Genomic DNA, 16,159 nt, shown 5'->3' with positions numbered 1-16,159 from the left:
ATGCAAAGACATCTTAACTCAACTGGCGACTGACGAAAAAACGCTATGGTTCAATCCAAATGCAGTTAAGAAAAAGTTCCTACAGCTTGATTGGATTGAAACTGAAGAAAAAAGAACAAACCACAAATGCATGTTCAATTCGCCCGCTGAAGCCAAAAGTTTAAATACTATCCCCAAATACATGGTAAATGTCTAACAAAGTTATATCTAAAATTCAGACTAAATCTCTTTGAAACCAAAGAAATATTGAATCAGAGAAGAATGATACCTGATGGAAATACCAATTGCAGATTCTGTAATAACGGAAATGAAAATCTAAAACATCTGGTCCTTTTTTGCTCAGGGTTAAGCAATCTTCGAACATTCTACTTGGCAAAAGAGATGGACAAATACTCGACTTACAGTAAAGAAGAATGGTGGTGCCAATTGCACAACAGCAATAGTAAAACGCTGACACTAGCATTAATGAGGTTCTTAGAAAAGCTTCAAATGAAGATGGAGACTGAGTATCTTAAATGAAATGAACTGATGTGTTAATTTTAATTAAGAACAGGAGAGATGAACAGTGCATTAACTAAATTGTCTGTCAGTGCATAGTTTTTGCTTTTCGTTTTCCTGTCTGTGATTTGAGCTTACTTTGCTCCATTAACTTTTAAGGTATGTAAGATTATGTAAGGTATTTTTCTTTTTCTTTATTTCAAAAGTCTGTTCAAACTATATGAAATTAAATAAAAAAATAAAAAAATAAGGGTTGACTATCCTAGTGTCTCCAACACAGTCTATAAGCCATTGGAAAGATACCAGATGCTACCAAGGAGTTGGTGCCAGTGAAATGTCCAACTCCAGGGCTGAATCCAGATCACTGGCCACCACAAGTCGGAGGTCAGCCCCAAAAGTTCCCCCCATCATCATCAAATTTCTCTGGGAAGTCCCTCACCTCTTCAGGGCATAGGGGTTTCATCCCAAAAGGGATAGCGTCACCCTCCTCATCAAAGATTTCTGCCAACATTGACAAAAATGCCCCCACCCAAAGCAGGGCATATTCCAGAGGAGCGATGGCACTGATGACGCTAAGGTAGAGGGGGCTGGTGCCGATTGCTTGATGCTGAAGTACTGAGCATGTCGGTACAATGACGTTCCTTTGCCCATAGGAGCCGGGGCCAAGCGTGCTGTTGTGCTCGTTTGCAGAGTCCCTGCCGGCCTGTCCATACCTGGTGGGTCCGGCTGGAGCTACCGGCACCGGGGTCTTGACAAAGAGGTAGATTGAGTGAGAAATGGTTCCTTTGGAGCCACTTCGTGGGAGTCCCTGGCGTAGCAGTGACTCCTCTTCAAAGAGGAGAAAATATGTTGCTGAGAGTAACTACCCAGTGAACTTGACCTCTTGCAGTACTCCTCCGTTTCTGTTCAGGCCAGGAACCGGTCTTCTGTCCTCCAATGCGAGTCCCGTTCCATGAATGAGATATGGTCCTCTTTTTCCTTGTGGCAGTTTCACTTCCCGTTCCCGGAGAGCCTTTGGATACATCAACTGACATGGCCCACAGTCCTGGGGGTTGTGCACCTCGCCCAAAACAGTAAAGACCGAACCTGCAGGGGTTGGAAACTGACATTTATCAACAACAGTCCAAGTCGGGCTTTTGTCTTGAGGCCTTCACGTGTGTAGGCCTTATATCAAAACTCAAAGCCTCAATGTTCCTGAAGTGAGCAGAAGGCACGGAAACAAAGGAGATCACAGGGCTCATTATTTCTATATATTCTATATATTCCAGCTCCCACAGACTGTCCAGCGCGTCCAGCGTGTCGGGTGAAGCAGTGCTGCACCTCATGATGTGGAAACGTTTCCACAGATCAGCTGTGGTGGACACAGAATATCAAAGATGAGGAATATATGGGAGGAAAGAATCCATTAATATTAGGTCTCTATTCTTGTTTTAACATTTGTTATTAATATCACACAGACTAGAACCATTGATTTTTAATATCACTGTCCATCAACTATCATTGTATTTATCATTTTGTTTTAAAAAATTATTTTCACTGGCAGTGCTGTTTAAATTTAGCTTTTCCAACAACTTTTATGTTAGATTATTCTAGTTTTTAGGTTTCTTGTGGTATCTTAAACCACAGGCAGATGGTATCACATACACCAAATTAGAACTCTCAGTAAATAAAGCTACCATGGTTCACCTTCAATTAAGGGCAATATCTATTTCTGTAGTAGTTGAAGTATTCTTACAAACCCTGTCTTTACTGCGGGGATAACAGCATATTACAGGTTCCAAACCCCAATTTTGTTAGTGTTTTGCTTTGTGGCTGTATTCTAGTGATATTGGTAGGCATTATCAAATGTAGAATATGTGTGCTTCTTTTGGAAAGGGAAATGAAAGCAGGATATTACAACTTCTCTCCTCCCTTGCTCAAGATGTTCCATATTTTCTTGATTATACATTTTATCTTATATAATACATTGTTAAAGGTGTTTTATCAGTATTATCTGTTCTGTTGACCTTTTTTAGTAGTGCTTGGCGAATATTGGTGTAAGCTCTTTTTAACGCACGTTCCACAATTTGTTTAGAGGTAACCCCTATCTTATAGTTGATCAACTTGCTCTCTGAATGATTCAGTACTGCTGCTATTTCTCTTTGGCGTACATATTGCTCCAACAGAAGATTTTCTTTTATGTATTTTGCAGTGCGGCTTTTGTAATGTAAAATATGTTTTTGTCTGATGCCTTATGGTTGACCAATAAGGTTCCCTACGGATGGTGAATTGTTAGATCTAAAAAAAAAACTTCTCGCTTACTCCTAGTATGCATGAAATTCAAGTATGGATTAAGCCTCTGTTGTATTTCCTTCAAAAATGATTTTTTAATCAATATAACAAAACCATGTTTCAATATGTTTTTCGAACACATTGATATCAACAAACACTACTGCATTTTCAATCATTTCCGCATACAGGTTAGCTACACTTGGTGGTAAAATGATTACTGTTGTGCTGTCCCAAAACCTAGTTACTTACACAGTTGTCCTATATAACATAACAGCTCCCCATTAAGGAAACTGGTAGACCATTGAAGGAAGATTTTAAATTAAAGGAGAACCTCCCTAAAATAAGAAGTGCATTTGAATCTTAACAAGAATTTAAATAAAAAATAGAATGACATCATAAATAATAATGTTCAGTATATCTTTGTGATCTACAGAATGGAGGACCTGCAACCATTACTTATAATATATAATTCCCCTAGCTGACATCAAATAGGACCCCCTGAAGAATGTCCACGTATTAGTTACCCACGAGGACAAAAAGATGTGGGGATAGGATTTGACTTTTGTATGTATAATAAGCGTTAAATAAATAACGTATTGTGAAAATGTAACAAAAACACATTATTTGCTCAAAGTGCATATATATATATCAAATAATATATAAAAAAGATTTGGATCATGTCAATTTCATTAAGGAACTAATGATAATGGTCAGTATAGGGATGAATGTAATGATTAACATGGAATAAATGTGTAAATATGTAAGGTAGCGATTTTAAATTATGAAGTATGATTTGTGACTGTGTCTTCGAACACATTTAAATATGATTAAAAGTAAATGTGTTTAATTTAAAAAAGTAATTGCAGGGTGTCAGCCAGAGCGGGGATAACAGCAGCACTGAGGAGCGTACGAGAAACCTGACTATGTCCTCTCACCTACTCCCCAGGGACCTCCCATTCAGGTGGCCTGGGAAGGGCCATCGCTTTTAGATCCTGACCCTGAGGGTGGACAAGCGAGGGAAGATCACCCCAGTGGAGGGTCATGGGATTCTGGGAGGAGGATACCCACGGACAAGACATGGTATTCCCAGATACCAAAAATGCCCTAACCTACTCTCTCTCAGACTTTGCAGGGTATCTCCAATCTCACCCCATCTCCCCCTCCCCATTGTCAACAAATACTGAGACAAGGAGGAGGCAACTAAGATCAGTAAAAATTACCCATAGGAATAACATGGGGAAAATAAGGGCAAACTACCCTAGAAAGAGCTCAGGTTGTCTCACTAATAGTGTCAGGCAGCGTCAGGCATTCAATAGTGACCACTCACATCTGACTCCACGTGACTGGTTTGTTCACTAGAAAAGGTGTGGTCTTGCACAGATGGAGGAGCAAGCTGGGAAAGTAGATTGGACCAGAGAAGCCACGAAGCTGGGAGCTGCAGAAGGAAGGATCTGGAGGAGAGTAGCGTGCCGCACTGCTGGCCAGGTATTAGAGAGGGGCTGCAGTGTGACTGCGGACACGTGTCTGAGAAGCGGAGTGAGGCAGCTGGGACGCTGCTGGCGGTGTCCATGCAATTGTTCCCTTGGACTGTGTGCCAGAACCAAGCTTGTCTGAGGGGCAGGTGTGGAGACAATGACCTTGACCGAAAGCATCTCAGCGAGACAGCTTGCCCGCACTATGCTACCCAGTGAGTTTCGAATGACAGAGAGAGAGAGAAACTCAATAGTGTGTGGGTGGCTGGAGCAGGAAAAAGATTCATAAAGCAGCATGGAGCAGAGAGCAAGAAAGAGAGTTTGAAGGAACAGAAAGAAAGGAGAACACGCGCTAGTGGCACAGAAGGAAGGAAAAAGGGTGCATAAATGGCGCAGAAGTAAAAGTAAAGTCTAAGTGAAAGGAAAGGGCGTGAGCAAACCGGAAAGAAGGAAACCAGTACAAAACTGCACGGAAGAGTCAAGGAAGTATGCAAGAGGCACGAAAGGAATAAAAGACAGTGCAAGTGTGCACAACACAAGAAGAGGACCGTGCAAGATGCACACCAACATGAGAAGAATGAAAAACATTGCAAGTGTGCACGACAAAGAGAAAGAAATACACGAAAGGGATGCAGGAAGCACCTGAAGATAAAAGGTACAAAGAAGAGTAAGAAACAAAGAGGGGCAAATGACCAGAGTGGTCGCGCTTAGGAAAAGCAAAGAGCATGGCATTTTCTAAAGCCTTTGATCCTACCCCATGAGAGGATGGTATGTAACAACAACTGTGCATAAGGAAAAGGTACATCCTGGCGAGCTGAACTTGTGTTTGAAACTAGAGGGGCCTAACCCTGGGGAAGGGCACCCTGAGAAACCTAAAAGGAACTGTGATACATTTTGTTTTGTGTTTGAAAGCTGGAAGAGGACGGAGCTTGGGGAAGGGAACCCTGAGAGGCATACCAAGGAAATAAAAGTAAATCCTGATGGCATTGACGTTGTGTTTGAAAGTTGGAAGGGGTCTGAGCTTGGGGAAAGAAACCCTAAAATGCCCAACCAAGTTGGAGACTTATTAGTTTTCTTTATAGTGTTGAAAGAATTGAAGCGTGGGGGAGGGAAGCCAGAGAACCTTAAAAAAGCAACTATGTTACATACATTTCTTTTATGGTGTTTGAAACTTGAATAAGTTGAAGCTTGGGGACGGGAACCCCAAGGAACTCAGTTGTAATCACTAGAAAGGCTCTGTAGAGAAGGTTTTACGAATAGCCCTATTGATTAAACTACTTTTTGTGACATTGGCCAAACTGCACCTGGTGAGAAGACCACCTGAAACCAACTTTGGTTTCCTACTTTTAGTTGGATCACTTTTTCCATTTATCACATTTTTGTAAAGAGTGATGGCAAGCATAGACACAGACAGACTTTTATTTTGGACTATTAGACAACAATGGCCATTAGAAATCCCTTTTCACTTAAAGCCATTCAGGCATTACACCGGAATCGTAGTAAATAAAGGTTTTAAAACAAACCCGTTTAAGTCTGTGTCTCTCATGATACCATGCCTGTCTCACAGTACACAGCCTCCTGTTTTCTCCCAAGAGTAGGATACTTTTTGGGAGTCCTTCATTTTCGACCACAATCCACAAATACGGCACAGCCAACAAACAAAGGTCAGTGCTCGCTTCCAATTCTAACAAAAACACCTGAATAGATGGTCACTGTTTTTGAATATTGTCAGAAGTACCCTTCAGATATGTTCAGCCTTGTCTCCTGCAAAATTTCTCACTATTATGAGCTGTCAATCTGATTGGTATTTGAACTGTTTTTTTATATTTCGCCCATCTTTATTTTGAACCTAGCCATTAATGTGTTGAATTCAATTTCTGTTAGATGGAGTGGCAATTTGATCCATCCAGGAAATATAAATTTACGATTGGTCTTGCACGGCTACCAACATAGCTGTACCACAATCGAAAATGTTAAAAGTTACATAACAAAAAAAGTCATTAGCTGGGTGTGTAATGTTTCTCTAAAGACAAAAGAAAGGAGTTAACTATGACAAGTCACAATAGGTACCCCTCTAATGATGTAAACAAGCTAGCTGCAGGCCATGGTGATAAGGGGCTGAATGGTCCCAGGATTCTCAAAGTAGTAACTGTTCTACATCACACCATTCCTTAATGATTTTCTTGAATGTATTGTTTCAATATGTTTAGTGTATTTAGATCTAATTTTCACAATGACAAACTCATCAATTATCACATTTGGTTTATTTTGAGAGCACCCAATTGGACTATTTTACTTAAGGTTACAAAGGCGTGTGCCATTGCCAGCAAACTGTGATAGCTGTCCAGCAGCATATGTTTGCAGTCTATAACTATTTGATGTCTGCCTATCAGGAACAATTTTCGACATTGACTGCTTTGTGTCTAGGCCTGACTATTTCAAGTTCGATCCCAACATTACTTCATGGTTGTGCTGTTCAAAAGGACCCATGTGAAATATGAATAACACAGGCTAGAGTACATGGCCTCAACTTGAGCAAGGTCATCAAACTTTGCAATGAGCTAACTGTGAGCAATATCAATAATTATGTAATAAATTAAAGATTGTCTTTTCCCACTACTAAATGTAAAATGAGCAGGATGACATTCGTTTGAGGCATACTTTGGATGAATTTTCCATCTGGAATACAGCACTGTATACATATTAACATTTGAATATAATAGCATCAGAATTGTGAAGTTGTTCTGATAATCTAAAGATGAAATATCCTACCAATGTCAGAGTCAAACGATCTTAACGCTCTGCCTCCCCTCAAATGTTTCTTGCCAAAACTTTTCCATGCAGTTCTATACTTCAGAGTCCCTTTTGTTAACATATGTGTAAAGACACCTTGATAAGATCCAATGCTAAAAAACAGAATACTATTAGCATATGCATAAACCTGGGTGATCCTACCCGGGCAGACAGCAGACAAGCATGTTTATATGCCATTTGATCCTCTTCCTCAATCCTTTACTGGCAGAACATTGATCGGTTTTATAGCCATTTTAGGGATATGCTCTGTTGACCAAGGTTCCTGAAAACAACAAATCGAAAATGTAGCCATAGCCCACTGCCAGTTGGCATTGTCGAACTCAGTTTTCATCCCTGCAACGTTCCAATACATTCTTGGGCATCTGTTATGAAACCCTTATTCCAAACAGTTGACTGTATTCATGTAACATTCAGTATCCGATAAAATCATTATCATCCCGGTCCCATTCCACCCACCATGCCTTTTAGAGTTGTTTCTTTGCCTTTTTTCACATAGGGTTCCAGATGTAATAGACAGACAGGAACAGAGGAGGGCGTTGGTGGGGCCAGGCTCGGGAAGCTATTCTCAATCCACTTTCTCCACTCCACAGGCCACACATTGAGGAGTCAAACTGTTTAACCGTTCCATGTGTCAATCAACCGAAACACATGTGCTGGGTGAGTTTGGACGGGTGGAAGCTGTGGCTGGTAGTACTGTGGAGGCATCTATATTCCTGGTCTGAGTAGCAAGGTAACCACCCTCACCTTTATTTTAAAGAACTCATCAAGTGCAATTCCCAAGGCATCTGCAACAAAGGAAAATCCCTATATTTAGAGAAATACACAAAACTACAGGAATGACAGTCTGCTTGTGAGTAAAGTCATATGGGAACAAAAAAAACAATAAAATAAAAGCATTATGCACCATATTAACAAAATGAATACACATTTTTATATAAACAATGGTTTGTCTTAGTGAGTCTACAACATCATAAAACACTGGTATCTTTGAATGTATGCAGAGAATTCAGGCCCAAAAATATGTTAATGCCTCAAGTGCAAAATTACCCCATGAACTTTTTCCAATAATCTAGGTTAAAAGATTTAAAAACGATCAATTAAAACACGAAAGGTAGAGCAAATTTAACTAACAACTTGATTTGAATAGTACTGCCACAAATCAAAGACAATTAAACCTGCTGAGAAAAATAGGGGCATAATCATCTTTGATACTTCTGTTAACCATATTTCATACATAAGAAAATTAAATGACAACCAAAAACACACATTATCGATGCAAGAACCATCTTTAAGTATAAAGATCAAATTACTTACCTTTACTAAGCTTCTTTCAGATCGATACAATTGCCCTCTGATAGATTCCTCATCTTTTGTAACAACTCCGTAAAGAATTAACCCAGAAATGTTTAATCAGTCAAAAGGAAAATGGGGAGCCAAACCCTATCTATGTGCTAGTAGCTGGCAGTTTCACATTGCTGGTATCTCAGAGAGAGCTAGAAAGTGGATTGTTCCCCTTGCAACCAAATAAATAAACTATATAAACAGCACTCAGCCTCTAGTTTTAAGGAAACATATATTACTAGTTCATGAATAATTAAAACCAATAGATTTAGTAAATTATCAATTTGTCTGGTTTATTCGGAGTTCTTTGAGCCAATAGGTGTTTCAAGCCATTACTCTTCTTCAGGGCTGAAAACTAACAAGTTCAACATTTAAATTAATCAAAGTGTAATTAGTCTTTTGTAGGGTGTTGTTTAAATCAACCTGTAATATTATTCCTCTTACTGCAAACTTCTTAATTCGCAAGCAGTATGATGAAACCTTATTCAAATGCTTAAAAGATCTTCATGGATCCTAAATGCCGCTGTCCAGAAGTCTGAAATAGTAACTCTAATTTCTGCACCGTTGCACATGTAAACGCTCAAAAGACTTGGCTGCTCCTCAGTTCTGGATAGGTTTACAATGCTTGTAAGCAATGGTCTGATATTGTAACCTTTGTTACTGCACCCAAGCGCATGTTAATGCTCCATAAACTCTTCTGCTCCTATGATAGGGAGAAACCGGACCCACACGGGGTGTGTCTCCCGTTGTGGAGCGTGTACAGAGGCATTTAGCATCCATGCAGATCTTTTAAGTATTTGAAAAAAGTTTCATCATACTGCTAGCGAATTAAGAAGTTTTCAGTGAAAGGAATAATATCACAGGTCAAATTAAATGAAGAGTGACCCTCCAAAAGACTAATTACACTTTGGGATTTATTAATGAAAATGTTGAATTTGTTAGTTTGGAGTTTGGAAGAAGACAATGGCTTGAAACACGTGTTGGCTTAAGAAACTAAGAATAAAACAAGAGGATTTGAAAATTCCCTAATTCTATTGGGTTTAATTTTGTCATTAACTAGTAATATATCAAAGGTTTTCCTTAAACTTAGAGGATAAGCCTGTTTGAAACCTAGTATTAATCGGTTTATTTTGTTTAATCAGTCACCAAGAAAATTGGTGCCAGGCAATAGCTAGCTCCATCACAGTGTCATGCACAATACAGATACCCAATGCCACACAGCTGATATAACTAGAATCAAACATGCCTAGATACCTCAGTCCCACCAAGTTTCTCAGGCTTCACAGAGGCCAAAGCAAATGGTTAAACAGCTGTGGAAAGAGCACATTTGTTATAAGGAGCCACAGTATTCTAAATAGTTGAGGGGTAGCGCGTGGAGGACACCGAGCAATATAAGGAAGGGAAATCATATCCAGAACATTACAGGGTAAGCAATTTGGTCTTCTAATGGCTACTTTCCTCCTAAAGATTATTAATCTTTTGAAGCACTACCATAGTACAGGATGAGGTGCAACAGATTAGCCTCAGTAACAGTAATGTAGAATGACTTTCCAAAATGTATCATCCTCTGCTAAAAGTTCATACAGTAACCCTTGGGATTTGTCAATTAAGTGCTCCTTTTTATCAGGACAGAGAGAAGCTGAGCACCTTCAATGGGACGATGAACGCACTCTGTATTTGAAGGATTGTGACAAATCTTTGGATGTCATCCCTTCTCCCCTAGGGGGAGCCCAGGAAGCCAGGAAGGTGAGCGTGCTTTCCGATAGTCCCCCTGGGGGTAGTATTCAGCAGGTGGATCTCTTGGGGATGGATCCCGCCCTACAGGACTAGGGACGAATGTCCAGGAAGAAAGTTGTATGCCCAAAACACAACGCCACCTCCCTCATGCTCCTACCCTATACAGGGTCCCATAATCCCATACACTTCAATGTACTTCTGCAGGGTAGTTGATTTGGACTAAAAAGTACTGGGGCGAGGAAGAATAGGGATTACCTAAGTGAGTCATATGTGGAAACTGGGACGAGGAAGAGTACAAGTAACCCAGTTGAGGATGAGATTCAATACCGAGACGAAGAAGAGGGACAGAGTGATAATTAATACCCCGCTGAACCAAGATCAGCATTCTAGTCAACACGGACAATCTGTAAGCCAGTGGAACATTGAAATGCAAGATGGACTGAAGCAAGTGTTAAGTCCTGAACTGGGGAAAAAGGACCCGAGAATGACCAGGGGAAAGATGTTCCCCTTACGTAGGTGAAGCTACAAGCCGAGAGAGATAAGGGGAAAGGAACCATATCCCCTGATATAGACACCACTGCAAAGCAAAGCCAAGGAAGGGAGTCATTCCCCTGGCATTGTGATGTTGGTACGTTTTTATCCTGATTCATCAGTGAACTGAGATTTTCAAGCTGGAACTTTCTGATGTACCCGCGAAAGGGGCTGCAACCTGGGGAGTCAATCCCGCAGTAAATAGTCCTTCCACATGGCATTGTAAAACGTTATCTAAAGGGAGCCACTCTTCTGCATCAAGAACACTCACCAATCCTTTAGTTTAGTTACAAGTGTAAGGGAAGCAAATGGGTTTTTGACAAAGGACTGGGGACATTTTAGTTACGGACATTCTGGCACATCCTCAGTATTTGGTTAAGACAGGGAACCCACTCTTAGAAGATAGAGTAAGTTAGGGTTTTCTCTTTCATTTTGGAACTAAATAAAAGTCTTTAGGCAAAAGAATGCCATCTCTGTGTCAGTCTCCTCCTTCCACACCCTTATAGGATGTAAACTAGAAAAAAACACTTCAATATATCAAGTATAATCAAAGCACCTGCAATACAGCCAAACACCACGAAGTGGTGATATTTATTAGGTGATTTGTCTTTTTTGTGAGGTCCTACAGTGTACAAGAATACATAGACTCTAAAGAAGCCACCACCAGGATCATCAGGACCAAGTTCAAATTCCAAAACATAACAAAAATGTTTAATAGGAAGGAATTAAACTATCTTTTCGGAAAGTGAATAACAGTGGGCAAAATAGAAACACTTGTCAGGGGTCCCTTTCAAAATGGATGTATTAGATAATTATCTCTTAAATAGGCCAACATTAATATCACTACTGGCTAATGATAACAAAAACTCCAAAAGAGCAGCCATAACCAACAGATATTTTTAGCAAGTTGCCAACTGGAAAATACACAAGCTTAAATGGCCTATGAGCTGATATCTGTGAAAATTCCTTTGTTCTGCCTTTGTCCTAAAAGGGGAATACAACTAGAGGGTACAGGAAAGACAGCCTACTAAGGACCTTGGGTCAGTGCCGCTGGCTAACTGGAGGAAGTAATAGAATAGGATCCCAGAGTTGTTCAGGAGGCGCTCCCTATGATTTCTACTTTCCCTCTCCCAGTTTCACTTTATTCTGCACCTTGACAACAATACATGCTGTTCAGGAATGTTTCAGTGAAGGATACCGTGTTGCTGAGAGTGAGGGGAAGCTCTCAGCTAAAGAAGATGTGGGAATAGTTGCAACCATGGGCTCTTTTTCTTCAAAGATCATAACTCATGCCCTGTGAGCAGAGTTTGCTCATGATTCACAAAAAAGATCTGCAGTATAACACTAGCCACAGAGACAATCAAGTCGGTCAGTGATACAGGGCCTGGGTTCTGGCAAGAACCATGAATGGGGCCACTGTGAGCCGACGCTAAGCTGTGTTCAAGAAGTGCAATTTCTGCCCAACATCAAAATGGTTATCCAGTCCTTTGACACCTCAGCGTACACCTGGTGCTCCGAGCGGATCTAAGTTACTTGTTCAAACCTGAAAACTAAACAAAAGACCGGATAGGGAGGCCAGTGGAGAAAGTCCAACGTAAAGCCTTGTTTGAAACATGGCTTGGCATGGATACATATGAAAGGCTCAATGAAAGTTAAACTGTGTGCATCACTTTCCACACAAGCAGCAAAAAAAAAGAAGCCAGATACCGAGGAAAAGCGGTGGAGCAAGGCTCCGACTTGTTCCAGAGCTTTCACTGCCTAAAGAGAGCCAAGTGACTTAAATGTTATCACACAAGCAGAGCTGAGCAACCGTCAGAGTGGAGGGGCCTAAGAGCTTAGACTACACCAACAGAACCATTTGGCCAACGAGCTGCGACTGGAGGGAGCTGAATGGGCTACAAACAGCTTCGCCCACAGGAGTTTAGAGGGCCAAGAGAGTTGTGAGGACAGAGGCCTGATAGAACAGAGTACAAGTATGCAAATGCATGCAAAGAAATCCAGGACATTGCGCCCATTTAGGCTGAAAGTGTTTTATTGTTATCAAATCTTCAAATTCAGTACGAAGCCAACGCGTATGACTGCAGTTCTTTGAAAATTACATATAGATGGGATTTGACCCAACACAAATAACCCAAATAAGAGGAAGCAATGACCCCCTGCATGGAATAGTATGAATATACAAGCCCTGATTTGAGAAAGGCCAGCAAAGGCCGAAACACGTGTCATTAATAAAGGGCGAATTTGAAGATTTGATAACAATAAAACACTTTCAGCCTAAATGGCCGCAATGTTCTGGATTTCTTTGCATGCATTTGCATACTTGTACTACAGTTTATGACAGGTTTTTCTTGGCTTACCGTCAAATCCAGTGACCTGCGACGAGATGATAAATTGTTTTGGACATGTGGAATTAAGGGGTTTTTCCTGTTCCCATTCCACGTGTGTGCAATTTGTTACAATTAGTTGAATTTTTTGAGACTTAACTGTGACCAACAAGTCGCCTAACAGACCAGCTGTAACAATAAGCCTGGTTTTCTTTCTTAATCTGATAGAACAGAGGCCTGATAGAACAGAGGGGGCAAGGGCCAAGCTGGTTGAGAGACCAAAGAGAACAGAGTAAGACTGTTGTTCAGAGGGAAACACAACCAGAGGGTTAGCTTATTTGTCATTGGCTGCAAGAGCAAACAGGGCACTGTATACATAAAGCATAGTGAGCTGGGCACTGCATCCCCAAGAGGTACAGCTAACAGGCTGGGCATTATATAGTCCTGAGATTGAGCATAAACATGAGAAACAGAGGGAGGCCAGTATCCATACAAGACATAACACCCAGATTGACTATAGAGTATGCCTTCCCCTACACCTTTTCCAGAGAGCGTTTCAAGAGTAGGGCATCCTTTTCTTTAATAGATGAGACTCTAGAATCTATAGCTGTTCATCCCATTACCACTCCCGAAAGGAATAAGGACTGTCTGAAACATAAATCTTTTTTCATGCATCCTGCTGGTCATCAGGCTCTGGCGTGACTGACCTCTTTCCTCTCCAATCGACCCTCCCAGGTCCAACTGGGGTCCTTCCTCTCTGACATCTTTTTCTCTACCTGTGGTGTCCCCCAGGGATCTAACCTCTCTCCCTGGCTGTTCAACCAGTATCTGGCACTTCTTGCCCACTGCATCGCTGCTCTCTGCCCCAACTTTCAGTGCTATGCGGATGATACCCAGCTCATTTTCAGGCTACCCTCGGCCTCCTCTTCCCCTTCCCTCATCTCGGATTCTCCATCTGCTATCCATGAATGGTGTGCTGCCAACGACCTCTGCCTTAATGCCAGTAAGACTGAGATTCTCCTCATCGGCACACCCACTCCCTCCTTCCCTGCAGCTCTCTGGCCCGCCTCTCTTGGCCCTCTTCCTGCTCCTACCTGCAAGGCAAAAAACCTCGGGGTCATCTTCAACTCCATACTCTCTTTCTCTCCTCACATATCTGACGTCTCTAAGAAGTCACACTACCAGCTACGCCTCCTCAGAGGTATCCTTCCTTTCCTCTCCTTCCCCCAAAAGCTCAGTGTCTCTAGAGGCCTGGTTCTCTCGAAGCTGGACTACTGTAACAGCCTCTATCTAAATCTGCCTGCCTCTACTCTCCGCCCTTTGCAACTCATCCAGAACAGGACTGCGAGACTTGTCCTTCGCCTCAAGCCCAGGGACTGTATCCCTCCAGGACTGAAATCTCTGCAGTGGCTCCCAGTGGCTGCGAGGATTAAGTTCAAAACCCTCTGCATTGTCCACAGGGCCTTCTGGGGCCTGGGGCCTGAATACCTTCAACTCTCTCTTCCTAAATATCTTCCTTCTCGAGCTCTTCGCTCATCCGCCTCCAACTCCCTCAGGGTCAGCTGCTTCTCCAAGCAACGAGTTGGGGGTAGATCTCTCTCCGCAGCAGGGGCCTCCCTCTGGAACAGCCTTCCTGCCTCCCTGAAACTTGAGGAGAATCATCTCCGGTTCTGGAAGCACCTCAAAACCTTCCTCTTTGCCTCTGCTTTCTCTCCCCCTCTCCTCTGCTAAAATACTGAAACTGCACTGAATCTGCAATCAGGTCACTCACCGATCTCGGTCCTTGGCCCAGCCACTCTACCCTGCACTGCCTGACTGTCTCTGTATCCCTACAGCCCCTCCTCCCAGCCCTTTTCTGCACTTACCACCAGCTGGCCCTTATTATTTATCTTGTATTCTACTAACCCTGTATTACACTTAGCACTTTCCCCTCTCCCTTTCCCCCTGCACTTTTCCCTTCCCCTCTACCATTGCACATGCGCAATCTGAATGACACCTGGCCTAGTAGGATCATTGTCCGTCTCCCCTTGTCCCCCCCCGCCTCGTCGCACCTTGAAACACTTGTGTATAGGCGCGTTACAAATGCCATATCATCACACATCATCGCATCCAGCACATTCTAAAAAAAAAGACTCAATCTTTGGTACTTACACCTCTTAGCAGCTTGTAATAAACCTTTAGACAAGCTAGGCTTGGGTGATGCATCTGACCCCAACTCAAGATTCTGTTTTAAAGTAAGTTCACACAGAGGACAAATCCACAAGTCCAAGTGCAGTACATATCATATCATATACAGCTATCTCATATTGGCCTCCAAGAATCATGCCCTGTAATGTTTTACCAGTAGCAAATAGAGAACCCAGAAGAACAGAAGGGAAGGCATAAAGGCATACACAATATGAAAGTGTCATTTGACAATCATAGCAAAACAAGAGACCATCTAACATCTAAACATTAACACACTTGAGAAAAACATGGGACACATGCACTTTTCGCTTAAGAGGAACAGAATGACTTAAAGGCGACCATACCACACAAAAATATTAGTCTTCACCTTAGGATGAACAGATATTTATGGGAGAGAGAATCTTAACTGCTCAGGTCATCTCAGGGATGTGATGAAGTATTGACCAGGAAACTCCTTGTCTCAGGGTCTAGAAACAGATGGATTTAGCTTACATGCAGGACAGAACCTACACCACAACCTTTATTGAGGGGTGGCTATTGGTGAAACTCTGCAGGACCTTTCTCCAGATGTTGTAGGAGAAAGGCAACAAGGATGAAACTGACAGCTCTCAATTTATTTATTTATTTTATTGGTCATTTTAAAAAAAAACCTTTATTGTACATTATCACAAATGCTTTTGAAAAATTGCAACAGGACAAAGAAAAGCATACATTTGAAGAAAAGGAAAAATATTCTGTCAGCCTTTCTTTTGTTGGCGACATGTGTTTTACATTTTTGATAAACCGTTAACTCCCCCAACACTCCCCCAAAAATAGTCAACATGAACAAGTATGGCAGAACATGAGATCTATGGGGACTTCAGATCAGACCCTGAGTCCCTAAACTGCAGTGAATTATCTCCATGCATTTAGAGTATTGTAAAGCTTATCAATAAGCAGGGTTTGTGGAATTGCAGTTCCCTTTCCTTGACAAACTCAGAGAAG

General features: G+C 41.7%; 1 protein-coding gene across 1 annotated transcript in view; it reads right to left on the bottom strand.

The window, feature by feature from the left end:
- Positions 1 to 1,957: 1,957 nt before the first annotated feature.
- The window catches only part of TRIO (trio Rho guanine nucleotide exchange factor), a 3,834,156-nt gene continuing 3,819,954 nt past the window's right edge, over positions 1,958 to 16,159 (bottom strand). The window contains exon 39 of the mRNA XM_069613780.1: positions 1,958 to 7,840. Within this exon, the coding sequence (XP_069469881.1) occupies positions 7,819 to 7,840 (22 nt within the window). The 3' untranslated portion in view covers positions 1,958 to 7,818. The remainder of the gene's footprint in view (positions 7,841 to 16,159) is intronic.

This window comes from Ambystoma mexicanum, chromosome 5p (genome assembly GCF_040938575.1).
Source record: "Ambystoma mexicanum isolate Mex_15411 chromosome 5p, UKY_AmexF1_1, whole genome shotgun sequence".
Taxonomy (NCBI): domain Eukaryota; kingdom Metazoa; phylum Chordata; class Amphibia; order Caudata; family Ambystomatidae; genus Ambystoma; species Ambystoma mexicanum.
This window is presented reverse-complemented; position numbering and strand designations above follow the sequence as displayed.